The 26,780-nt window shown below is 43.2% G+C and overlaps 1 protein-coding gene across 12 annotated transcripts in view; it reads left to right on the top strand.

Annotated features, from left to right (window-relative positions):
* Positions 1 to 26,780, top strand: part of ppfia4 (PTPRF interacting protein alpha 4) — a 77,529-nt gene that overhangs the window by 32,509 nt on the left and 18,240 nt on the right. For 7 of the 12 annotated variants that reach the window (XM_034287243.1, XM_034287245.1, XM_034287250.1 and 4 more), the window contains exons 2-8: positions 20,110 to 20,211; positions 20,851 to 21,015; positions 21,088 to 21,162; positions 22,275 to 22,346; positions 25,372 to 25,593; positions 25,921 to 26,067; positions 26,323 to 26,457. In XM_034287243.1, the coding sequence (XP_034143134.1) occupies positions 20,110 to 20,211; positions 20,851 to 21,015; positions 21,088 to 21,162; positions 22,275 to 22,346; positions 25,372 to 25,593; positions 25,921 to 26,067; positions 26,323 to 26,457 (918 nt within the window). Of the gene's footprint in view, positions 1 to 6,641; positions 6,812 to 6,842; positions 6,869 to 19,094; positions 19,335 to 20,109; positions 20,212 to 20,850; positions 21,016 to 21,087; positions 21,163 to 22,274; positions 22,347 to 25,371; positions 25,594 to 25,920; positions 26,068 to 26,322; positions 26,458 to 26,780 lie in introns of those variants that run through there. The other 5 variants (XM_034287253.1, XM_034287254.1, XM_034287255.1 and 2 more) reach the window with 5 other exon arrangements.

The raw sequence follows: 26,780 nt of genomic DNA on the forward strand, positions 1-26,780 counted from the left end.
ACTGTGTGTCCTGACACCTTTCTGTCAGTTACTAGCATTAACTTTTTCAGCAATTTGAGCTACTGTACCTCATCTGTTGGATCGGACCACATGGGCCAGCCTTCGCTCCCCATGAGCCGTGGCCTGGGCTGGCCTTGTCGCCGGTTCACTGCGTTTCCTTTCTTGGATCACTTTTGATAGGTACTGACCACTGCAGACCGGGAACACCCCACAAGGGCTGCTGTTTTGGAGATGCTCTGACCCAGTCGTCTAGCCATGACAGTTTGGCCCTCAAAGTTGTTCAGATCGTTATGCTTGCCCATTTTTCCTGCTTCTAACTCATCAACTTTGAGGACAGAATGTTCACTTGCTGCCTAATATATCCCTCCCACTGACAGGTGCCATTATAACAAGATTATCAGTGTTTTTCATTTCACCTGTCAGTGGTCATAATCTTATGGCTGATCGGTGTATTACAATGCTGAGAGGGTACTGGATTAGTACTGCAGTGAAAACTGGGCATATGACAAACTAAAAATGTTCCTTAAAGTGTATACAGGCATTTTCTTGGCGGTATTTGGTGATACCATGTGATGCCATGTGATGTGATATAAAATTCCATGTGAATTGGTGCTAGAGTAATATTAGGCACTTTAGGATGTAGCCTGGCTAACCAATTGGTCTCTACAGCATTAAATATGCTTGCCATTAGGTTTGAATTTGAATGGATTTTGAGATAAGAAATTGCACAGTAACAGCTAACCTGGCCTTAGCTAACTTAGCTAGCGTGAACTATTTGAGCAAGATGGGGTTAGATTTTTGGGGTTAGTTAGCTAGCTAAAGCTTCTCTACTGTAACTCCTTGAAACACTTGCTTTGAAAAGGTTGCAACTATTACATTTAGTGTAAAGAGTTCAAGACTGCCGACATTATTGAGGTGGTTAAATGAATTCACTAGGCCTAGCGTGCATCTTTCTGGTCTGCCTGTCATCGTCAACTCTGTTCACGGCACATTGTTAGCACAATCTGTTTCGTGGCATCCGCTCAGACAATATCTAGACTTGCTGTCGCTGATACTGGATCCCGTACTTATTGCCAGTATCGGATCAGTACATCGCTAGTTTTGTTAGTAGAAGTCGAGAAATGGATAGAGAGAGAGAAGCAGACAGTGACAGAAAAAGGAGAGCGAGAGAGAAAATGTGGAGGCAGTTGCAGAGACATTTGAAATATTTCTTACTCCTGCTAATTCCCTGCATCTGAGGGTGTAGCTGCAACGCACCCAGATCTGTGCGTATGGGTGTGACCAAACCCAAAGCACAGCGAGTCTGGCTGACTGACTGACTGACTGTTTGGCGGTCTGTCTCACCAAATGCATCAATGCAAAGCTGGTATGGAACCCTGGTTGGAAGGGCTTTGTTCCAATGCTATATAAATGCATTACTCCTCCCTTTCTTCCCCCTGTCCTTCTATGTGAATAGTGGGTAGTACACATAAAGAAAAACTCACATTGAAATCAGATGTTTGAATTCATTTTAGTAGCCAGCACTTTTACAAGGATGTGGGTAAAAGGCTGTAAATGACATGGTTTCGTGTTGTTCATTCCAAATGGTTAATTTGTGATTTAAGGTTTCGGAAAGGCTTCAAACAAAACGAGAGAGGAAAAAAAACAGCGATTGCCTAGCATAGGGATTGAACACCTGAATCGTAGAGCCGTAGTTTGTGACACAACAGTACAGCACGCTGCTAGTCTACTAGACTCTGAGAGCACACATCCTGTTTCTCTAATGGACATTTATCAATGCATAATATCAAACATCAAATTTCTATTCTGTAGTGATCTCCTTGGAGTACCGTCTGGTGGCACTAGGTGTCTCTGTCCACTCACTTATGTGCAGCAGACAGCCAGCTGACCACCATCACTCTGTCCACCATCACTCTGACCGCCATCACTCTGACCACCATCACTCTGACCGCCATCACTCTGACCACCATCACTCTGACCACCATCACTCTGACCACCATCACTCTGACCACCATCACTCTGACCGCCATCACTCTGACCACCATCACTCTGACCGCCATCACTCTGACCACCATCACTCTGACCGCCATCACTCTGACCACCATCACTCTGACCACCATCACTCTGACCGCCATCACTCTGTCCAGCATCACTCTGACCGCCATCACTCTGTCCAGCATCACTCTGACCGCCATCACTCTGTCCAGCATCACTCTGACCGCCATCACTCTGACCACCATCACTCTGACCACCATCACTCTGACCACCATCACTCTGTCCACCATCACTCTGACCGCCATCACTCTGACCACCATCACTCTGACCACCATCACTCTGACCACCATCACTCTGTCCACCATCACTCTGACCACCATCACTCTGTCCCAGTCATGACCACTGCTGGACTGACCTGAACCTCTTTATTTAACTGGCCAACAGCTCCACACTAGGCAGCCATGTCGGATGTGGATTTCATCAGAAATCATGAACTGATCGCAGAGAATTGGCTCATTAGTCCTTAACAGTTGCATATTTAATTTGGAATATCAGGGCATGTTTGGTTCCTTAGCAACCTGGCAGCTATTTAGAGATTTTCAGGTGTTCTCATACAAAGCCCCTGTCACTGTTTCTTCCAAACTCACTACCTCTCACGGTCTTGCTAACTTTCACTGTCTGTCGTTTTCTCTCTGTCTCTCTCACTCACGCCCTCTCATACCGTGTTCCTCATGCTGTCTCATAGTTTCTCTCCTTTGTTTCCTTGACAACCAGGTCCAAGCAGGGCTCAGACAGACCTCACACACTACCCCCCAGTGGCACTGTGGCACACACACACACACACACACACAGAAACCCATACAAAAACGTCTTGAACAGCAGCAGGCAGATAGCAGACTATGTATTCATAATTCAGTTTAACGTTTGAGTGCTTATTGCTGACTATCTCTCTCTTTTCTTTGCTATATTTTCACCCTCCTCTTTTCTCCTCTGTATCTCTGTTCCATTCTCTCTAAGTTGCAGCTTCAGAAGCTGTTATTCAAAGCCTATTTCTTGCATGTCAAAGTGGTGTGTGTGTGTGTGTGTGTACCTCAGAAGCCAAACATGGATGGGTGCACAACTCTGATCTCTTTCTTTCTGTCTCCGTCATTTCCTTTAACACTTCTTGGTAGTCTATCGAAATCCATACGCAATGATTTATTGTTTGACACACACAAACACACTTGAAAACACACCCACACGGGACTGTGCATAATTAACACGCGTGCATTGGATCAGTCAGATCATCAAAAACACCTGATATCAGTTCTCCTAATCCTCCCCCTCTGTACTCAGATAATGAGGTTTGCAGTTATCATTCATCCACCAGTAACAACTACCATTCACACTTATCATATCATCCACCAGTAACAACTACCATTCACACCTATCATCATATCATCCACCAGTATTAACTACCATTCACACCTATCATCATATCATCCACCAGTAACAATTACCATTCACACTTATCATCATATCATCCACCAGTATTAACTACCATTCACACCTATCATCATATCATCCACCAGTAACAATTACCATTCACACTTATCATCATATCATCCACCAGTATTAACTACCATTCACACTTATCATCATATCATCCACCAGTAACAATTACCATTCACACTTATCATCATATCATCCTCCAGTAACAACTACCATTCACACCTATCATCATATCATCCACCAGTAACAACTACCATTCACACCTATCATCCTATCATCCACCACTAACAACTACCATTTACACTGATCATCCTATCATCCACCACTAACAGATTCCCTTAACATCTATCATCCTATTATCCACCACTAACAGATACCCTTAACATCTATCATCCGGTCATCCATCACTAACAACTACCATTCACATCTATCATCATATCATCCACCAATAACAACTACCATTCACACCCATAGACTGTAAAAAAAATGGACGACGCCCTTTCGCTCTTTTCCATTGGTGAAAACTGAAGCCGCCAGTGTCCCGATACGGCGCTGACATCTTGGACTTGCGTCTGCGCAGATAGCGATCTTGGGACCAGTTATGCGCAGTAGTTATGCGCAGTAGCGAGCAGGAAGTAAAGCCATAAACCCGTGAAATCAACGGCCCCACCCCTGTGCCCCGCCCTCACTCTCCCTCGCAGAATGCGCATACCGTAATCAATCGCAAGTCCAAGTACAGTACAACCTTTGCTTGTTAAACCTAGACGATATGTTATAGCCTAACTTACATCATGTTTAACCTTAATTTAGAATAGGCCTAATACAAGAATAATTGGTAACTTCTAGCTAACGATCACCTGCTAGCTATTAACATGGCTATTAACGAGGCTTGTTGTCTTTTAGCTAACGTTAGCTAGCCCATTACATTTATTTACTAATTAAATAGCTTATAAATTTAACTTACCAAAAAAATTCTAAGATCGATTGGAAATGCCAGATCGGTTAGCACAATGTACTGCAGAACAACCCATTATGTCCGTGTGAAATTATATCAATTATAGAAATTTGGAGATTAAATGTAAAGCTCCAATCTCCTCAGTCCTCCGAAGATTGCGAAAAAAGCCTGATGGCGCTTCAGTGGCTCCTCGGCTCAGATAGCTGTCAATCACAGCTGTGAATCACGACGTCACACCACCGTTTTTAGAGCATTAAATAACTTACTAAAAACCAACTTATTTTAAAAACAAACTCTTGAATTTACATTAGCGTGATACAAACTACAGTAAATGACAGAAACCAGCTTCGGAAAAAAGATAATTGAAGGGTAATTTAATTGTTTAGTTGGTCTCGCGTCCCATTGAATAACATGGGGAGGGCGGGGTTTATGACCTATACTGGGACCACTCACCAGGGGGCGATCGAGACGTTTTGGCTTCACTTTTCAGGGCTTGTGCGGCACACTTGTTCACACCTATCATCCTATCATCCAGCTCTAACAACTACCTATTCACACCTATCATCCTATCATCCACCACTAACAGATACCCTTAACATCCATCACTAACAACTACCATTCACATCTATCATCATATCATCCACCAGTAACAACTACCATTCACATCTATCATCATATCATCCACCAGTAACAACTACCATTCACATCTATCATCATATCATCCACCAGTAACAACTACCATTCACACCTATCATCCTATCATCCATCACTAACAACTACCATTAACACCTATCATCCATCACTAACAACTACCATTAACACCTATCATCCATCACTAACAACTACCATTAACACCTATCATCCTAGTTTCCAAGGTTTGAGGCATTGATTGTAGGGGTCTTACTGAAATACCAAACATTGCTGTGAATTACAGTGAAGCAAAACATGTACATTTATTTGAGAGATCCAAGTTATTTATAATATTATTTTGTTTTGCTATTGTGACACAGATGAGTCATTTAGCAGTTTACTCTGACTTTCTACGAGGGATTTTGTAGCAATTACCACATGATCCAGCATGACAACGTGAATGCCATTAGTTGTTATTCTAATTCTGGGAAATTCCAGAATTTCTGTCTGTGTTGTCATGTCTTGAGCAAGTGAAAGGGTATGTGAGCAGGTAGTGATTGGTAGGATGTCAGCCATGAATACAAAACCTGATCTTGTTGTAGGATAGGCCCTAAATTGGGTCACCACCAGTGACACAGAGAATCTAATAGATTTTCAATCATACAGATTTGATACATTTCTCAGTGATTACTAAGCCACAGCCATTTTTTACTCATTGATGCCAGTGAACATGCACAGTTTTGTTTTTCCCAAGCATTCAACAGCAAAGCCAAGTTCTGTACATATGTCCCTCTAAAGGGCAACGTGTTGCCTTCATTTACAGTAGGTGCTGGTTCCTCTGTGAAATGGGAGACCACTTAGTCATTCTTCTGAGACTCTGGAGATGAAAGAGGTAGAGAAAGAGAAGAGGGAGCGAAGAGGAGAGAGTGTTTTGGTGAACAGGTGGCGACACAACCCCCCAGCGGACCTTTAAGTCCATCCCCTTCCTGTCTCAGTCAGCTGACCAGTCTCTGCACACCGTCTCCTCTTTCTATTTCTATACTGTATCACAACAACCCATATTTAGTGCAGCCCTGCCTCCACACTGTCCGCCAAGGTCTCTCTCTCAATCTCTCTCTTCCTCCCCGTCTCACTCTTGCTCTTTTGTCATATCTCTCATTCAGTCTCCTTTTCTATGTCTCCCTCCCTCCCTCCTCTTTCTGCTGTAGCCTCTGCTGTATGTTGGACTTGTAGCGGTAGAGTGGTATTGGTGCTGCAGACTAGTGTTTCAGCACAACTGACAGGACCTCATTTATTCCAATGAGCCTCCCTGTCACACCAGGGATTGAGGAGCACAAGAGGCAAAATCTGTCCCTCTCCTCTTCTTTTGTCTTCTCTCTCCTCCCCTCTTCTCTTTCTCTTCTGTCACACCCTCTTCTATCTATTTCTCTTTTGCCTTTTCTCTCCTTCTCTCACTCATATCCCGTTTATTCTCACTCTTCTCTGCCTTTTCTCATTCTGTCTCTCCTGTTCTCATCTCTCTTTTCTCTCTCTCTCCCTCCCTCTACTCTTTTCTGTTTTATCTCCTTTTTCTCCTCTCTTCTCCCTGTCTTCTCCCCCTCCTCTGTTTATCTCCTGCCCCTCTCTGTCTCTCTGGGATTGGTTGGTCTGTTTTGGGATCTGAGATGATATTCCATCATGAATCCGACTGTGAAGATCCATCTTCAAAATGGGATCCACTTTAACACCTACATGTACCAGGTAGGGATCCACTTTAACACCTACAATGGGATCCACTTTAACACCTACATGTACCAGGTAGGGATCCACTTTAACACCTACAATGGGATCCACTTTAACACCTACAATGGGAACCACTTTAACACCTACAATGGGAACCACTTTAACACCTACAATGGGATCCACTTTAACATCTACATGTACAAGGACAGAATCCACTTTGACACCTACATATACCAGGTAGAGAAACACTTCAAATTGAGCTTTTAGTTTTATTTGTCACGTAACAAATGCTGATTATAAAACTGGCACATAATCAGTGACCAGAAACTAGTAATCCATGTGACTATAATCGCTGGTGGTTCTATTGAAGTTACTGCTCATCAGACTTTACACTGGCCTCAGGGGTTATAACAGGACTAAGTAATGGGTTGTTGGGTTGTTGTTCTATTGAAGTTACTGCTCATCAGACTTTACACTGGCCTAAGAGGTTATAACAGGACTAAGTAATGGGTTGTTGGGTTGTTCTATTGAAGTTACTGCTCATCAGACTTTACATTGGCCTCAGGGGTTATAACAGGACTAAATAATGGGTTGTTGTGTTGTTGTTCTATTGAAGTTACTGCTCATCAGACTTTACACTGGTCTTAGGGGTTATAACAGGACTAAGTAATGGGTTGTTGGGTTGTTGTTCTATTGAAGTTACTGCTCATCAGACTTTACACTGGCCTTAGGGGTTATAACAGGACTAAGTAATGGGTTGTTGGGTTTTTGTTCTATTGAAGTTACTGCTCATCAGACTTTACACTGGCTTTAGAGGTTATAACAGGACTAAGTAATGGGTTGTTGGGTTGTTGTTCTATTGAAGTTACTGCTCATCAGACTTTACACTGGCCTAAGAGGTTATAACAGGACTAAGTAATGGGTTGTTGTTCTATTGAAGTTACTGCTCATCAGACTTTACACTGGCTTTAGAGGTTATAACAGGACTAAGTAATGAGTTGTTGTGTTGTGGTTCTATTGAAGTTACTGCTCATCAGACTTTACACTGGCCTTAGGGGTTATAACAGGACTAAGTAATGGGTTGTTGGGTTTTTGTTCTATTGAAGTTACTGCTCATCAGACTTTACACTGGCCTAAGAGGTTATAACAGGTCTAAGTAATGGGTGTTCTAAAACAGAATATAGCTCCTTTCACACTCTTTCACTTAAATATAAAAGTGTAAACTACATAGAATATTGAAAGGTAACATCCTATAGTCCTATAGTCCTAACACTGGGAGCCAGCGCTCCATTAAAACCATGTTTGAATGACAACATTGTCCACATACTTCCAAGGATGTGTGGCGACATCTGGAGGTGTGCCCTCGCAAGACCAATACAAACCAAACCTTACTGTGCATGGGATTGATTACGGTGGGTGTTTGTGTGGAAGACTCATCACTGCAGTTTAAATATAACTCATGTCCAGTTCTTCCTCTGTTCACGTAATCCCACCTCCCCTCTCAGCCTTTCGCCACTCACGTGGTTTCTAGTGCAACTGTGTTCAGTGAATTTAGAATATGAGGTTATAAAATATTTACTAAGAAGTTTTACTTTTCACACCAAGGCACTAAAACTCTACGACCCAAAGGCACGAGTGGCAGCAGACCGCATCTCCTTGGGAAACATTCTGAATGGCCAGTGTGGCCGCGTGACATTCTGCAGGATCCAAACTTCAGGTTGTTGAAGCTGAGACTTAAGTCTTGTTTGATGAGGAGTTACTGTCAATGTGTGCTGGTGGGGGTGTCTGGCGGCGTTTCTGCTGACGGTTGCGTGTGGCCTCTGGAGATAAAGGCTCTGGCATGTCATGCTGGGGGAGTCTGTGTGTTGTGATGAACCAGACTCAATCAACTGATGCACTACAGAATGTCTTTATGGTTCTCCTCTCAACCATCTCTGGAGAGAGCACCCCCCCCCTTTTTTTTTTTGACAATTCCCTCTCCCCGCTTTTTTCTTTCTTTCACTCCCTCCCTCCACCCTCTTTTTTTCCCTCTGTGATCCAGGAAAGAAAGAGGAGAGTATGTTTTGTTTTTCTTTAATGAAGAAGACAGGAGGACTTGAATGGATGCTATTCTGGGCTCAGCCATTGAATAGACACAGGGTGCAGAATGAGAGATGGAGGTGGAGGTGGAAACCAAAGTTGAACAACTTTAGGAGATATGACACGGCTGTGTGGGGGGGAGAGGAAAAGCGAGAAAGAGAGAGAGGGGTGGGAGAAAGAAGAGGGAAAAGGGGGAGGAGGAGAGAGGTGAGAGGGGAGAGAATTCACAATAGAATGAATAGGAGCAATAGAAAGAGGGAATGAGAAGGAGTGAAAGGAGGGTGTGTTGTTTGTGCTCTTCTCACTGCAGTCCGAATGCTGTCATGCCGACGTTTCCTGCGTCTGCTTCAAAGCAGTCTCCCTTAACACCCTCATGATATGTGCTGGGCTTATGACAATGGGAATTCTAAGCAATAATGTTGGAGACATTATTTCCGTTCATTCATAGTAAGACATAACAAGTGTTCAAATAAGTCAAATAAAATCCAGTGCCACATCTCGTGCATTAAAATGCATACTAAGTCAAAAGAAAAAAGGATGAAAGCCGGTTTCAATACAAAATCAAGATGGCATGAATACTAATACATAAATAAATAATAAATAAGCAAAAACCTCTGCAGTAAGATAGTTGTCCAGAAACAGGATACAAATATATATAAATGAAATGGACAAATGGAAAAACAGCTGCAACATACAGCTCCAGAAAAAATTAAGAGACCACTGCAACTTTTTCTTTCCTTTCCAAAAAAGTTGAAAAGGAAGGTTTTGAGTGAGGAACAGAAGGGTTAAAATTAAGAGACCACTGCAAATTGAACGCTTCTGTTCCTCAAAACCTTCCCTTTCAACTTTTCTGGAAAGGAAAGTAAAAGGTACAGTGTTCTCATATTTTTTTCCGGAGCTGTATGTGCTCTGTATGTGTGTGTGTGTGTACGTATATGCAGTGACCACTATAAGTATTTGGACAGTGATCATTGTGTTTCTGTTTTTTTACTTTCGATTTCAACACTTTAGCCATCAGGATAATGTATAAGGCAGAGTGTGACAGGGTGATGGTCACTGAGACATGTTGCCTTGGTGTTCTTGGCCATCAGGATAATGTATAGGGCAGAGTGTGACAGGGTGATGGTCAATGAGACTTGTTACCTTGGTGTTCTTGGCCATCAGGATAATGTATAGGGCAGAGTGTGACAGGGTGATGGTCAATGAGACATGTTACCTTGGTGTTTTTGGCCATCAGGATAATGTATAGGGCAGAGTGTGACAGGGTGATTGTCACTGAGACATGTTACCTTGGTGTTCTTGGCCATCAGGATAATGTATAAGGCAGAGTGTGACAGGGTGATTGTCACTGAGACATGTTACCTTGGTGTTCTTGGCCATCAGGATAATGTATAGGGCAGAGTGTGACAGGGTGATGGTCAATGAGACTTGTTACCTTGGTGTTCTTGGCCATCAGGATAATGGTCTTTCACATGAATACTTTTTCGCAGGACAACATCTCAAAGATCAAACAATTTACATAAAGTACAAAGGTGTACAAAGTGCTGCTTGTTTTTTGCTGTGTGTTAATCATTATCAGTTCTTGGTTATCATCATCACCACAGGGATAAAGGGCACCTAGTCATCAACATGATTCAAGTCATTCATGATTCAGAGGGGAGCTTTTCAAACTCTGGGAATAGTGGGTGGGAGGAGTCATGAAGAATGTCAGTCAGTGGTTTCCTCAGAGTGTTTAGCGCAGACATTTCACTATGCTGCTTTTAGGGTTTACAAACTATCATCCTGCCTGTGTTCACCACCCTGGATGGAACAGTCCTCTTCCTGGTATTCAAACTATCATCCTGCCTGTATTCACCACCCTGGATGGACCAGTCCTCTTCCTGGTCATTCAACCTGTGTTTACCAGGTTTCCATACCATGTGTTCATGTTGAAGCTGACAATACTTTTTTTTACCGGACTATATTACAACATTTCTAGAATGTGCTGGCTCACTATAAGTCTTGCCAACTTCCTTAGCCAATAGCAAATACATTTGTTGTATTGCCTTTTAAAAATATAGTAATTGTTCAAAGTGAATTTAAAGACTTAAAAAATGGCTAATTCTTCTGTCAAATCTACAGGCTGACCACTGATGATAACTGGTTGGAGTACGGAGCTGTCCCTTTTATTACAAAAGATAATCTCTTTACTTTTACATACATTTATTTCCAAAGCTCTTTCATGGGACTAGTTCATAATGAATACAACATAATTAGGATTCATGTTCTCGTTCATAGTGTCCCCCTCAAGCCAACTGAAGCCCCCTATCATTGGCTTTGATCAGGGTTTTATTATTATAGTCAGAGAACAATGCATGTGATACAACACATCCTTCAGGGGCAGCGTTGTTTAAAACCAGCTGCTTTGACTTCATGGAATTAGTGGAGCCTGTGACCAGTTGGAGAGGAACTCTCAGATCTGTAGAATAAGACCTCCGTTCATACGCCTTTGACTGTGTGTTTTCATAGTGTTAAAAGCAGAGCAAATCTATGAAAACGTTTAAATAAGGCTTGTGTTGAACTGTTACACAACGTTAGAATTGCATCCTCTTTACATCTGTGACCTTTATAAGGGAACTGGAGGGGTTCTAGACAATCAGCCATAGAAGGTGGAAGGATGGTTTACGCTGTTCTCAGGATGCAGTTTGGCCCTACTGATCTAAAATCCTGTATGTCATACTTATTTATCAAGTGTCCAGTCTTAAACCTACTGTATGAGATGTTTGCCGTATCATCTGAATCCATCTTTACTTCTTGGCTTCCCTGCCCGTTGTAGTCCCTCTCATGGCTGTTTAACATTACCTATGAAGAACTTCCTTTCTACCGTGTCTGTGTAATCAATCCTGGCTTTCTTTATTTTAGCTTTGAACTCCCTCCTCTTTTCTTTAACCAGATCAAAATCACCTTTGAGAAAAGGCAGCTTCTCATTAATACACCCTTTCAGCTCTTAAGATTTTTTTGGAAGGGCTTTATTGTTATAGTTTCTATAACATTGCTTTCACAAAACATAATGTATGAAGTGTTTGCGTCAGTCAGTTCATTTGCACCATTGCAATAATAAAAAAAAACTATGAGTATCCTCGAAGCCATCTCTATTCACCTCTATGCATCTTTCAGTCACAGGTGTACCTCTTTCATCACTGGCTTTTCTCACTTCACTTTTGTTCTTTACCTGGGTGAAAGATGGATGATGTTGTGGGCCACATTCACCTTTGTTCTTTAACTGGGTAAGAGATGGATGATGTTGTGGGCTACATTCACTTTTGTTCTTTACCTGGGTAAGAGATTAATTGTTTTGTTGTCTGCGTTCACCTTTGTTTTGTACTGAGGGGTGACTAATAATTAGAAAACAAACAAAGTGTCTCAGTAAGGTGTTGGGCCACCAGAACATCTTTGGGGAGTCTTGGCATAGATACTACAAGTGTGGGATGGAATACCGTTCTTCTAAAAGATATTCCCTCATTTGGTATTTAGGTGGTGGAGAGTGCTGTCTAACATCCTTTCCCCTTGCCATCTTGATCCAAAATGGAGGTCAGCTAGGCCTGCTCTGCATTTTCATACATGCCACAGAGCCTGTACACCCAGTACACCTGTATGGAAGCATCTGTATTTGTTATGTTCCTTCACCCATTTATTCAGGTTTTTCTTTGAATTCTTCAGACTTTTGTACCTGGGTAGAGGTGAACAATGTAGTGGTGTGACTTTGCTATGTACCTGGGTAGAGTTGAATGATTTAGTAGTGTGACTGATCTTTACCTGGGTAGAGGTGAATGATGTAGTGGTGTGACTTTGCTCTGTACCTGATTAGAGGTGATTAAAATTGTGGTCTGACTTCCCCAGGGGAGGCTGATACACAGCCTTGCAGGCATCAGAGCTTCGGTCCTGTATGCAGGCAGAGCGGGTGGGTCTGTCCACATACTGATGTAAGGTGGGCCGATGACTTGTCAGAATGTAGGTGTTGAAGTCCAGGATTAACACTGGCTGGTCCACGGTGAGACAGAGCAGGTTGTTATAGCTCTCAGCTCTCAGGGATGGACAGTGGAATGTCCCACTGTAGACCAGAAGTCGTGGATTTTGGCAAAGTGAAAATGTAAAGCGCTATAAATCTAAAGGACATGTGTTTATCAACCAGTCAGGTGAATCATGTTGAAGTGAACGTTTGGACATACATTTATCAACCAGTCAGGTGAATCATGTTGAAGTGAACGTTTGGACATACATTTATCAACCAGTCAGGTGAATCATGTTGAAGTGAACGTTTGGACATACATTTATCAACCAGTCAGGTGAATCATGTTGAAGTGAACGTTTGGACATACATTTATCAACCAGTCAGGTGAATCATGTTGAAGTGAACGTTTGGACATACATTTATCAACCAGTCAGGTGAATCATGTTGAAGTGAACGTTTGGACATACATTTATCAACCAGTCAGGTGAATCATGTTGAAGTGAACGTTTGGACATACATTTATCAACCAGTCAGGTGAATCATGTTGAAGTGAACGTTTGGACATACATTTATCAACCAGTCAGGTGAATCACAGGGTAACCTGCATTCCCATATCTGCCGTGGGTCTGTTGTTATGGATGCTTCGGTAATTACTATCCTGGCGCTCTCTCTCAAGTGTGCTGCTGCTTTTGGGCTTTTATTTTCATTTGTGTATGAGTCATGATACTCATGCTGAATGTGATTCATAATTCCACTCAGGCTGGCTGCCTAATACCGTAAAACATTACAGCTGGGCCTGACTGATGTGGGGATAGCGCATTGTCATTGGTCCTGACTTTCAAGGTGGTAAAGCATTATTGCTGGGCCTGGCTGATATGGGAATAGCGCATTATAATTGGTCCTGAATTTCTAGGCATTTCTAGGCATTATCACTGAGCCTGATTGACATGTGCATAATGCATTATCACTGGGCCAGAAATGTTGGTTTTTGCTTTTGTAATGAGTGGGAAGTACGTGGTGCCAATAGCCAATAAGCAATAGCCAATATTACTGCCAATAGCCAATAAGCAGTCAGCATGTGTCCTCTGTCTTTCCTGTCAAATTCAGCATGTAAATGTCTACACTGGCAGCCCAGTTCTGATCATTTCCTGCAAATTGGTCTTGTTGCAAATTACATCAGATCTCTTCACATTCGATCTTTTTTTCATTTGATTGGTCAAAAGTAAATAACAAAATAAATATCTGAGATGTCTGGGTAATTGCTGCTGTATTCATCATGGCTTGATTAAAGCCAACCTGTTTCATATCGGTACAAGTGTCTGATTCATCCCCATCGACTTCCTCTCTCTCCAACCCCCACAGTCTCTTCCTCTCCCTCTCTCTCCTTTTATCACACACGGGATACCACGGGTATGACATGACATCACTGAAATCGTCCCGTTCAAGGAATTTACTTCTTTTTTTTTTTTAAAGACCCATATGTGACCATCTGTGATTGGTCATATTTTTATACATAGACTCTAGTCAGGGCATTTACAGTTAATCAGTCATATTTAAATGGATTCACAATAAACGTACTGTAGCAGTCTTGTCAGTCATTTACAGTTAATCAGTCATATTTAAATGGATTCACAATAAACGTACTGTAGCAGTCTTGTCAGTCATTTACAGTTAATCAGTCATATTTAAATGGATTCACAATAAACGTACTGTAGCAGTCTTGTCAGTCATTTACAGTTAATCAGTCATATTTAAATGGATTCACAATAAACGTACTGTAGCAGTCTTGTCAGTCATTTACAGTTAATCAGTCATATTTAAATGGATTCACAATAAACGTACTGTAGCAGTCTTGTCAGTCATTTACAGTTAATCAGTCATATTTAAATGGATTCACAATAAACGTACTGTAGCAGTCTTGTCAGTCATTTACAGTTAATCAGTCATATTTAAATGGATTCACAATAAACGTACTGTAGCAGTCTTGTCAGTCATTTACAGTTAATCAGTCATATTTAAATGGATTCACAATAAACGTACTGTAGCAGTCTTGTCAGTCATTTACAGTTAATCAGTCATATTTAAATGGATTCACAATAAACGTACTGTAGCAGTCTTGTCAGTCATTTACAGTTAATCAGTCATATTTAAATGGATTCACAATAAACGTACTGTAGCAGTCTTGTCAGTCATTTACAGTTAATCAGTCATATTTAAATGGATTCACAATAAACGTACTGTTGCAGTCTTGTCAGGCATTTACAGTTAATCAGTCATATTTAAATGGATTCACAATAAACGTACTGTAGCAGTCTTGTCAGTCATTTACAGTTAATCAGTCATATTTAAATGGATTCACAATAAACATACTGTTGCAGTCTTGTCAGTGATCACATGGAGATGCCAGAATTAGCCTGGGACTGTGTGTGTGGACTGTGTGTGTGACTGTGTGTGTGACTGTGTGTGACTGTATGAATGTGTGTGGACTGTGTGTGTGACTGTATGAATGTGTGTGGACTGTGTGTGTGACTGTATGAATGTGTGTGGACTCTGTGTGTGACTGTATGAATGTGTGTGGACTGTGTGTGTGACTGTGTGTGGACTGTGTGTGACTGTATGAATGTGTGTGGACTGTGTGTGTGACTGTATGAATGTGTGTGGACTGTGTGTGTGACTGTATGAATGTGTGTGGACTCTGTGTGTGACTGTATGAATGTGTGTGGACTGTGTGTGTGACTGTGTGTGGACTGTGTGTGACTGTATGAATGTGTGTGGACTGTGTGTGTGACTGTATGAATGTGTGTGGACTCTGTGTGTGACTGTATGAATGTGTGTGGACTGTGTGTGTGACTGTATGAATGTGTGTGTGACTGTGTGTGTGACTGTGTGTGGACTGTGTGTGACTGTATGAATGTGTGTGGACTGTGTGTGTAAATGTGTGTTACTTTGTGTGAATGTGTGTGTGTGTGTGTGTGTGTGTGTGACTGTGTGTCACTGCGAAAGTGTGCGTGGATTGTGTGTGTGTGACTGTGTGCGCATCAAGCTGTCAGCTACACCGTTGTCATGGTAACATTAACATGTGGGAGAGACAACGAAACGGTGCATCTTAGTTGTGTATTTTATCATGATTAAGTCAATGACTTGGTATTTTATAGAGCATGATGTATAAACTGAGAGGTGGTGGATACTAACTAGCACTGAAGCAGAACATTAAACGAAGAGGCCCTTTTTACTAGTTCCAACAGTGCTGATAGCTGGGCTGAACTTTGGGAACTCACGCCTGAGTTCCCAGGACTAAGCTGCCTGACAACTATGCTAACTCCGGTATAACAGTCCTCAGGTCTTTACACTGGCTGCCAGTTACATATAGGATCGATTTTAAAGTATTACTACTGGTATATAAATCGTTCAAGGGCCTAGGACCTCAATACATTGCAGATATGCTCAATGAATATAAACCCAAACGAACACTCAGATCATTAGGATCACATCAGCTAGAAATACCAAGGGTTCACTCTAAGCAAGGAGAGTCTGCTTTTAGCTATTATGCCAGTCGCAGCTGGAACCAGCTTCCAGAAGAGATCAGATGTGCTCCTACAGTAGTCACATTCAAATCCAGACTCAAAACACATCTATTTTACTTTGCATTTAATGAATGAGCACTGTGCCACTGTCCGTCCGACTGTTTTCACTGTCCTTTATTTTATTATATTTTTTATTCTAAACTGTATTTGACATTATATTCTTAACGGTTTTAATTTTTCTTATTTCTTCACTGTTCTGTATTTGATTTTATATTCTTAATGGTTTTTATTATTTCTTATTTCTGTAACAGTTCCTCTGTCAAATGGATATTTATGTAAAGCACTTTGAATGACCATTGTGTATGAAATGTGCTATATAAATAAAATTGCCTTGCCTTGCCTGCCTTGCCTATAACAATTAAGGAACAGTATGTAGACACTGAGCATTCATAGCTGATGATTCACTGGAATTGCTATTGATAAATATTTGTTAGTCACTAGAACAAATGTAATGCAACCGTTTGTATGGTGCTGGCTTTACAAAGAGCTTTCAGGTATTGTTGGGAATAATTTACACCAATATGTATTAAATGCACCAAAGTGCAACCATGTGTTCCCCAGTTATAAACGTCCCCCCGGACCCCTATAGACCCCACAAGTGGTTCCTAGTTATAAAGCCTTGTGTTCCTGACTTACCCCACCACTACTGATGACTGGTCATTAACTGGGCAATAATCAGCATGTGCAATCTGTTGCATTCATCAAATCTATTCATTACATTAGTGCTGATTGCTTATTCACGATAAAGTGTTTTTTAATAATCGGCCAATTCATCTACATTTTAGTTATTCTAATAATCATTATTGGCCTTGAGAAAACATTATCAGTCTGAAGATATATATTACACAAAAACACACAGACACACACACACATACTCTCTCGTGTTTGTGTGTATGTGATAACTGTGCTAGCATGACACTTCTAAGACAATGGGTGTCTTCTATTTCTTCAATACACACAGAAACAGTAGTAATAGAAACAATAAAATACAATGAATATATATTTGCGTGTATGGTGTGTGTGTTTTTGTTTGTGTGTGTTTTATGTTGAATATAGAGTTCATTTCCTCAGAGTTTGAGTTTTTCTTACTGCAGTATAAATCCTATACACAATAAAGGATGATAAACACACACACACACACACACTTTTCAGACCAGCATATTGCTTTCATCCCTTAATCCCAAACTGCTTAAGGAAGTGAAGGAGAGAAATCCCTTTACAATGTCTGAGCTCAGCATTGCTTGGCAACGGCTGCAGTCTCACACACCCATACACACACACTAACAATCTAACTCACTAACACCAACACATTCATACATGTCACACATGAGTTTGGCGTTTGGGGCAGGCAGAATTGCCTCTCCAGGACTTTTAGACAAGTATCCAGCTTCCCTATTAGGTATTGTGTGAGAGTGTCAGAGAGGAAAAGGACAGCAGTATGTCCCCTGTGTGAGCATGTCCTACTGAAGACACTTGAAACTTCATTTCCCATCTGGTCTCAGGTCCCCAGTTCACTCATGGCAGGGTAACCTTGGTGCTTGAAATCAGAATAAGCACTAAAGCTCTCTGCATCTTTTATTAACTATTCCAGCTACCATAGGAACAATGACATCACTCAACACACTCAGAATTGCAGCTACATTACAAGCCATGTTGCCTGATGATTATTGGTTAAGATAGATAGATAGATATATAGATATATAGATAGATGCTGAGGGGAGATAATGAGAGAATGAACAGTGGATTCAACCTCTTCTCTTTTCAAACATCGCCTTTTTTCATTCCCTTTTTATTTACTCTCAAGCATTTATGAATCCATGTTTCTCTCAAGCACTTTTTCATGATGGGATGGAGAAGCTGACAAGGAAATAGAAGCATGAGGGACCCAGGGAGAAGTGCTTGGGAGGAGGCCAAGGATGGGTGTTAGGGAGGAGGCCAAGGAGGGGTGTTAGGGGAGGAGGCCTGGGAGGGGTGTTAGGGAGGAGGCCAGGAAGGGGTGTTAGGGAGGAGGCCAGGGAGGGGTGTTAGTGAGGAGGCCATGGAGGGGTGTTAGGGAGGAGGCCAAGGAGGGGTGCAAGGGAGGAGGCCAGGGAGGGGTGTTAGGGAGGGGGCCAAGGAGGGGTGCAAGGGAGGAGGCCAGGGAGGGGTGTTAGGGAGGAGGCCAAGGAGTGGTGTTAGGGAGGAGGCCAAGGAGTGGTGTTAGGGAGGAGGCCAAGGAGTGGTGTTAGGGAGGAGGCCAAGGAGTGGTTTTCGGGAGGAGGCCAAGGAGGGGTGTTAGGGAGGAGGCCATGGAGGGGTGCTAGGGAGGAGGCCAAGGAGGGTTGTTAGGGAGGAGGCCAGGGAGAGGTGCTAGGGAGGAGGCCAGGGCAAGGGGCTAGGGAGGAGGCCAAGGAGGGGTGTTAGGGAGTAGGCCAGGGAGAGGTGCTAGTGAGGAGGCCAGGGAGAGATGTTAGGGAGGGAGCCCAGAAGGGAGGAAGTGGCTGGTGAGTTGGCCTTTTGATGCTCCTTCTCTGATGGAGAGAGAAAGGGAACAGATACTCTGTGTGTGGGTTTTAACTGGCCTTCTTTTCTCTTGCTTGGCCCCTGTGGAGAAAGAGCAGCAGAATGAAGACACTGACCCAGTTCCCTGTCCTCTCTGTTCCAGCCTGTCCTGCACGACCAGTCAGGGTCATGGGAAATCCAGGCTCAGTGACTCAGAACACCTCAAAGGAAAGAACAGATACTAGTCACAGTAGAGGAGCACAGACACTTGTCTTTTCCACTATCTCTCTTGTCTGCTTTGTGTGTGTGTGTGCATGTGTCTTAGTATTAATAAAGGTACACTGAAAGGTATTGGAGTTGGATCAGTGCCAGAGACTCAAGGAGCTACCAATGGAGTGCTAGGCAGGTATACACTCACACACAAACTCACACACATAATCTCCTTGTCTCTCAACCCAAACAGTCTAGTTCAATTGATGAGAGTGTAGGTTTTTGTTGCATAGGGGAGGCAAATTGTCTGTAATATTGGGTGTTCAGGACCTCCCTTTCCCCCCAAATCTGGGGGTGTGGTGAAGGTGAAATGTATGGGGGCATAGTGAAGGTGAAATGTATGGGGGCGTGGTGAAGGTGAAATGTATGGGGGCGTGGTGAAGGTGAAATGTATGGGGGCATGGTGAAGGTGGAATGTATGGGGGGCGTGGTGAAAGTGAAATGTATGGGGGTGTGGTGAAGGTGGAATGTATGGGGGCGTGGTGAAGGTGGAATGTATGGGGGCGTGGTGAAGGTGGAATGTATGGGGGTGTGGTGAAGGTGAAATTTATGGGGACATAGTGAAGGTGAAATGTATGGGGGCGTGGTGAAGGTGAAATGTATGGGGGGCGTGGTGAAGGTGAAATGTATGGGGGCGTGGTGAAGGTGAAATGTATGGGGGCGTGGTGAAGGTGGAATGTATGGGGGCGTGGTGAAGGTGGAATGTATGGGGGCGTGGTGAAGGTGGAATGTATGGGGGCATGGTGAAGGTAAAATGTATGGGGGCGTGGTGAAGGTAAAATGTATGGGGGTGTGGTGAAGGTAAAATGTGTGTGATGTATTCCCCAATTATTTTCTATCAACCACTGATGCTGCGCAAAAAGGTGTGCTCTTTAAACCAGATGGCATAAAAACAGTTTCAATGTTTGCAGGAGTTTGCCACTCTCACCAAGGAGCTGAACGTGTGTCGGGAGCAGCTGCTAGAGAAAGAAGAGGAGATATCTGAGCTGAAGGCCGAGAGGAACAACACCAGGGTGAGAGGCTTTTCCTGTCTGTCTATCAACATTCGTGTGTGTGTGTCTGTCTGTCTGACTGTATGCATCAGTGTGAGCGTATTATATAGTGTACAGTGTGTCTGTCTGTCTGACTGTATGCATCAGTGTGAGCGTATTATATAGTGTACAGTGTGTGTGTCTGTCTGACTGTATGCAGTGTGGCCATACTATATAGTGTATAGTGTGTGTGTCTGTCTGACTGTATGCAGTGTGGCCATACTATATAGTGTACAGTGTGTGTGTCTGTCTGACTGTATACAGTGTGGCCATACTATATAGTGTACAGTGTGTGTGTCTGTCTGACTGTATGCATCAGTGTGGCCATACTATATAGTGTACAGTGTGTGTGTCTGTCTGACTGTATGCAGTGTGGCCATACTATATAGTGTACAGTGTGTGTGTCTGTCTGACTGTATGCAGTGTGGCCATACTATATAGTGTACAGTGTGTGTGTCTGTCTGACTGTATGCAGTGTGGCCATACTATATAGTGTACAGTGTGTGTGTCTGTCTGACTGTATGCAGTGTGGCCATACTATATAGTATACAGTGTGTGTGTCTGTCTGACTGTATGCAGTGTGGCCATACTATATAGTGTACAGTGTGTCTCCTGTTCCAGCTGCTGTTGGAGCACCTGGAGTGCCTGGTGTCTCGTCACGAGCGCAGCCTGAGGATGACAGTGGTCAAGAGACAGGCTCCTCCCCCTTCTGGGGTGTCCAGCGAGGTGGAGGTCCTCAAGGCCCTCAAGTCCCTGTTCGAACACCACAAAGCCCTGGATGAGAAGGTGTGTGTCTCCCTGTGTCTCTCCGTACAGCAGGCTGTTTTTCCAGCCTATCTGACACTGTCTGTCTTCCAGGTGCGTGAGAGGCTTCGGGTAGCCCTCGACAGAGTCACCACACTGGAGGGACAGCTGTCAGCCACAACTCAGGAGGTGTGTGTGTGTCCGTGGAAGCACGCGCAACCTGTCTGTGTGTGTGTGTGTGTGTGTTAGGTGTTTCATCTGCTCATCGTTAACACGTTCAACAAGAAGGCATATTAGATTAACTGCAAGCTTTTCTGTGCTGATCTGAGAAAACCACTAATGGGATCAAAAGTAACTTGTTAGGTTTGTTTTATGTTCCTGAACTCTGTGGCTGGCAAGTACATCACAGCTTCTTAATGTCTCTCCAGCTCCCTGAGGCCTGTATAGAGTAGGAAAGAAAATTCTAATGTTGAATGTCATAGAAATGCAGCCTTTGACACCACATATTTTAGAGAGATTTAGAGAGAGTCAGGGTGTGTTCATCAGTGGTGCAAGTCTGCCAGTATCAAACATAACCTGCATCCAGTATCAAACATAACCTGCATCCAGTATCAAACATAACCTGTATCCAGTATCAAACACAACCTGCATCCAGTATCAAATACAATCTGCATCCAGTATCAAACACAACCTGCATCCAGTATCAAACACAACCTGCATCCAGTATCAAATACAACCTGCATCCAGTATCAAACACAAGCTGCATCCAGTATCAAATACAACCTGCATCCAGTATCAAACACAACCTGCATCCAGTATCAAATACAATCTGCATCCAGTATCAAACACAACCTGCATCCAGTATCAAACACAACCTGCATCCAGTATCAAATACAACCTGCATCCAGTATCAAACACAACCTGCGTCCAGTATCAAATACAACCTGCATCCAGTATCAAACACAACCTGCGTCCAGTATCAAACACAACCTGCGTCCAGTATCAAACACAACCTGCGTCCAGGATCAAACACAACCTGCATCCAGTATCAAACAAAACCTGCGTCCAGTATCAAACACAACCTGCATCCAGGATCAAACACAACCTGCATCCAGGATCAAATACAACCTGCATCCAGTATCAAACACAACCTGCATCCAGGATCAAACACAACCTGCATCCAGTATCAAACACAACCTGCATCCAGTATCAGTAAAACACCCGCCAGGTGACCCTTTGCCCTGTGTGTGTATGTGTGTGTGCGTGTGTATGTGGGTATGTGTGTGTGTGTGTGTCTGCAGCTGTCCATTGTGAGGCAGAGGAAGGAGGGAGACTCACTGGACAGGAACGATGCATCCAAACCCAACTGGAAGGTGTGTCTGTCTATGTGTCTACATCTCTCTCTCTCTCTTACTCACACACACACACAAACACACACACACAAACACACAAACACACACATACACAAACACACACACACACACACACATCTGAGATTCTAAGCTCTTCTGTCATTGTGATGATTATAATTCCGGTTTAGCCATGTCCCTCTCCCACTACTAATATTCTGTTGAATTGAACATGTTAACATGTGTTAAGTATGTGTGTGTCTGTCCATAGGGAATAATAAAGCTTTATGTAATTAAACATGGAGGACAGTTTGGGCCTAGTCAGAAAAGCCCTCAAGAGGGTCAGATGACATAATTCTCTGGACAGAACATCAGTTAAGCTACTGCAGGTCTGGCTCTAGTCTTTTAGGGGCCATAAATGAGCTGTGGTTAGTGGGCCTCTACCTTGTTGCGAAACAATGTTATGCCCACCCTCTTTACAGTGTAGGTAACCTTTATTTCAGGGCCTACTGAATGTCTGAGCTGGTGGGCAGTTGTGCTGTGCCCCCATCAGTATTCAGCCCTGAGTACTACAGTTTGGACAGCTGGTTACTTACAGTTTTTATTGATTGCTGAGACACTTTTAATAAAACTGGGGTCCATTTGATCTCCAAGATAACCTAATGAGCACAACAGGATTCTTCCAATGTATAATGTGCAACATACACCAGGTTGTGTACTCTGTGTCAGAAAGCATAACCTGTGAAGTAGATTGTTGAAGTATAACTGCAACCCTATACTTATTTTAAAACAAAATTAAAAGAGTTAATTAGCTGGCAAAACCCATCACTGAATTAATGTGCACAACCCAGCACAAAATGAACAATGGTATTATGGTATTTCTGTATTTTCTGTACGATTCTGTTCTCTGTAACAACATTATGTTTATTTGTGTGTTCAATTCCTCTCCCCAGCATGCAGTGGGTTTCCAGTGATGGCATTACTTAAGATGCTTTTTTGTGGGAAAACTTTTAGGAATACCAGATACAAGTATTTTGATGTAATGTTGAGTTTTGTCAACTTGATGTGAGTTTTGAGTGTGTTTATAGTTTGGGGGTGAAACACAGTCCTGAAACGTGGAAAACTGCAATCTCAGCAGTAAGTAGAAACACCAGATGATTTGGCTATAAGTGCTGAAGTAATACAGTGATGTCATTAGCAGTCATTCGGCCGGGTACAGAGTCCTTTTGTCCCTCTCCTCCTCACTGGGAGGTGCCGGCAGCAGACGGAGGTGTCAGCTGTTTCAGCCTCTTTAGCAGCGAGTCACTCAGTCTAGACCATCCTCTGGGAAAAGCCTGTACCCAGACAGCCTCAAGGACACATTCACATTCCTTCCCTAACACTCACAGCATCTCTTCCATCCCTGGTGGCCTACCCTTCCAGGTCACCTAGTGACAGACTGGCTGATCCACCACTAAGTTAGAGGTTTTACTCGATTGCTGAGATACTTTTAATGGAACTGGACCTTCATCGCAAACTCAGTTGAGTAAATCATGTCCATCAAAAGGAAAACATACAAACAGCTCTTACAAACTTGTACGTTGAATGTGAATGTCTTCTGCTCGTATACAACATTTATTTTTGCGATTGTTCAATCAGCGATCAGTTGTTATTCAGGCGTAAAAGCGATCCTTAATGAGTTGCTCTTTGCCAGAATGGACCAATCAATGGGAAGGGAAGAGGAGTTCAGATGCATGGTAGTGGAGGAACTCAATGTGGAATACAAAGAGCTCTATTTCTTCATTCAATTTGTGCCGCATTTATTGACCATGTTGTCAATCCTGGCCTTGCCATGAGACTGGGCAGTGGGTCAAGACTAATTTCAACAGATCAGCAGTGACATCAAGTAGTAGTAGGAATATTCAAGGTGGACAATAGACTAAAATGTTCCTTTTACAGCACAAACTATAATTATATTATCAACAAATATCACATGTATAAAAGTGGGTTAATCATTTTAGGGTATATTAATAGTTGTATCAGTTTATTGGGCCAGTATTATCAAGTCTGTAATTTGTATCATAGGTACTCTTCAACTGTGAGTGACGGAATCTAAAACAAAAATCCAGAAAATCACATTGTATGATTTGTAAGTAATTCATTTGTATTTTATTGCATGACATAAGTACATCAGAAAAGCAGAACTTAATATTTGCAACAGAAACCTTGGTTTGCAATTACAGAGATCATCGGTTTCCTGTAGTTCTTGACCAGGTTTACACACACTGCAGCATGGATTTTGGCCCACTCCTCCATACAGACCTTCTCCAGATCCTTCAGGTTTCGGGGCTGTCACTGGGCAATACGGACTTTCAGCTCCCTCCAAATATTTTCTATTGGGTTCATTGATGCCCCACGAGGGGAGATCTTGCATGGAGCCCCAGACCGAGGGAGATTGACCATCATTTTGAACTTCTTCCATTTTCTAATAATTGCGCCAACAGTTGTTGCCTTCTCACCAAGCTGCTTGCCTATTGTCCTGTAGCCCATCCCAGCCTTGTGCAGGTCTACAATTGTATGATGTCCTTACACTGCTCTCTGGTCTTGGCCATTGTGGAGAGGTTGGAGTCTGTTTGAGAGTGTGGACAGGTGTCTTTTATACAAGTAATGAGTTCAAACAGGTGCAGTTAATACAGGTAACGAGTGGAGAACAGGAGGGCTTCTTAAAGAACCACTAACAGGTCTGTGAAAGCCGGAATTCTTATTTGTTGGTAGGTGATCAAATACTTATGTCATGCAATAAAATGTAAATGAATTATAAAAAAAAAATCTGGATTTTTGTTTTAGTTTCCGCCTCTCACAGTTGAAGTGTACCTATGATAAAAATTACAGACCTCTACATGCTTTGTAAGTAGGAAAACCTGCAAAATCTGCAGTGTATCAAATACTTGTTCTCCCCACGGTAGAAATGTAACGGCTGGCACGGCACAGGCCATGACCGACTGTTACAGTGGGTCTTTCTTCCCATCTTTCTTCCCTCCATCTCTGAACTGTGTGTGTGTCATTTTAGAGGCTACCTAATGGTTCCATAGATGCCCATGATGACAGCAGCCGGTCAGTGGAGCTACAGGAGCATCTTGATCGGACCAACCAGGAGCTGACTCAGAGCCGCGAGCGATCAGCCACGCTCAGTACCCGCGTGGCAGAACTGGAGGCGGAGCTAGCCAACACCCGCCGAGAGCTGAGTCGCAGCGAGGAGCTGTCAATCAAACAACAGAGGGAACAGAGGGAGGTGAGCGTAGATTAGGAGAGAGGATGTAAGAAGGAAGAGGAGAGGAGAAAAACAGTTGGAGAATATAGAACAAGGAAATGGGAAGGAGAAACAAGGAAATGAAAGGAGAGAGTGAGAGGGAGAATGACAGAACAGAAGGAAAGGAGAAAAGGGTGTAATTCAAAGTGTCAGACCTGACAGAGATCCTGCTAGAATCAAAAACAAAGTCAACTTACTGGTGATCTGTTTAAAGTTTAGATGTGATCAGACTAAACACCACTCTAATGTATGTAGGATCCCCCCCACACACAATGCTGTCTTTTTCCTCTTACTATATGCCTGTTTTAGGGGCTGGCTCAGAGGGAAGATATGGAGGAACGGATCACAACATTAGAAAAACGTTACCTGGCCGCTCAGAGGGAAACCACCCATATCCACGATCTAAACGACAAGCTGGAGAACGAACTGGCTACTAAAGACTCTCTGTACCAACAGGTAGCGTGCACACACACACACACACACACACAGCCCACACACACACACACACACACAAACACACTCTATGAGTCCAGGACAGATGTGACGCATAGAAATGAGCAATGACAGCATATGCTGTATATAAGTGGTTTAACCATTAATAGTATGATACTCTCTCTTCCTCCTAACTCCTATTCTGTTTCTCGCTCTCCCTTTCTTAATATCTTTCCTCCTGGTGCACTTTCCTTGCCTCTCCCCCTGTACCTCCGCCAGAGTGAGGAGAAGGTGCGCCAGCTCCAAGAGTTGTTGGAGTTGGCAGAGCAGAGACTGGCACAGACCATGAGGAAGGCTGAGACACTACCAGAAGTGGAGGCAGAGTTGGCACAGAGGGTGGCAGCCCTCACCAAGGTAACCACCCAGTCACAGAGGGTGGCAGCCCTCACCAAGGTAACCACCCAGTCACAGAGGGTGGCAGTCCTCACCAAGGTAACCACCCAGTCACAGAGGGTGGCAGCCCTCACCAAGGTAACCACCCAGTCACAGAAGGTGGCAGCCCTCACCAAGGTAACCACCCAGTCACAGAGGGTGGCAGTCCTCACCAAGGTAACCACCCAGTCACAGAGGGTGGCAGCCCTCACCAAGGTAACCACCCAGTCACAGAGGGTGGCAGTCCTCACCAAGGTAACCACCCAGTCACAGAGGGTGGCAGCCCTCACCAAGGTAACCACCCA

The sequence above is a fragment of the Esox lucius genome, chromosome 17 (genome assembly GCF_011004845.1).
Source record: "Esox lucius isolate fEsoLuc1 chromosome 17, fEsoLuc1.pri, whole genome shotgun sequence".
Taxonomy (NCBI): domain Eukaryota; kingdom Metazoa; phylum Chordata; class Actinopteri; order Esociformes; family Esocidae; genus Esox; species Esox lucius.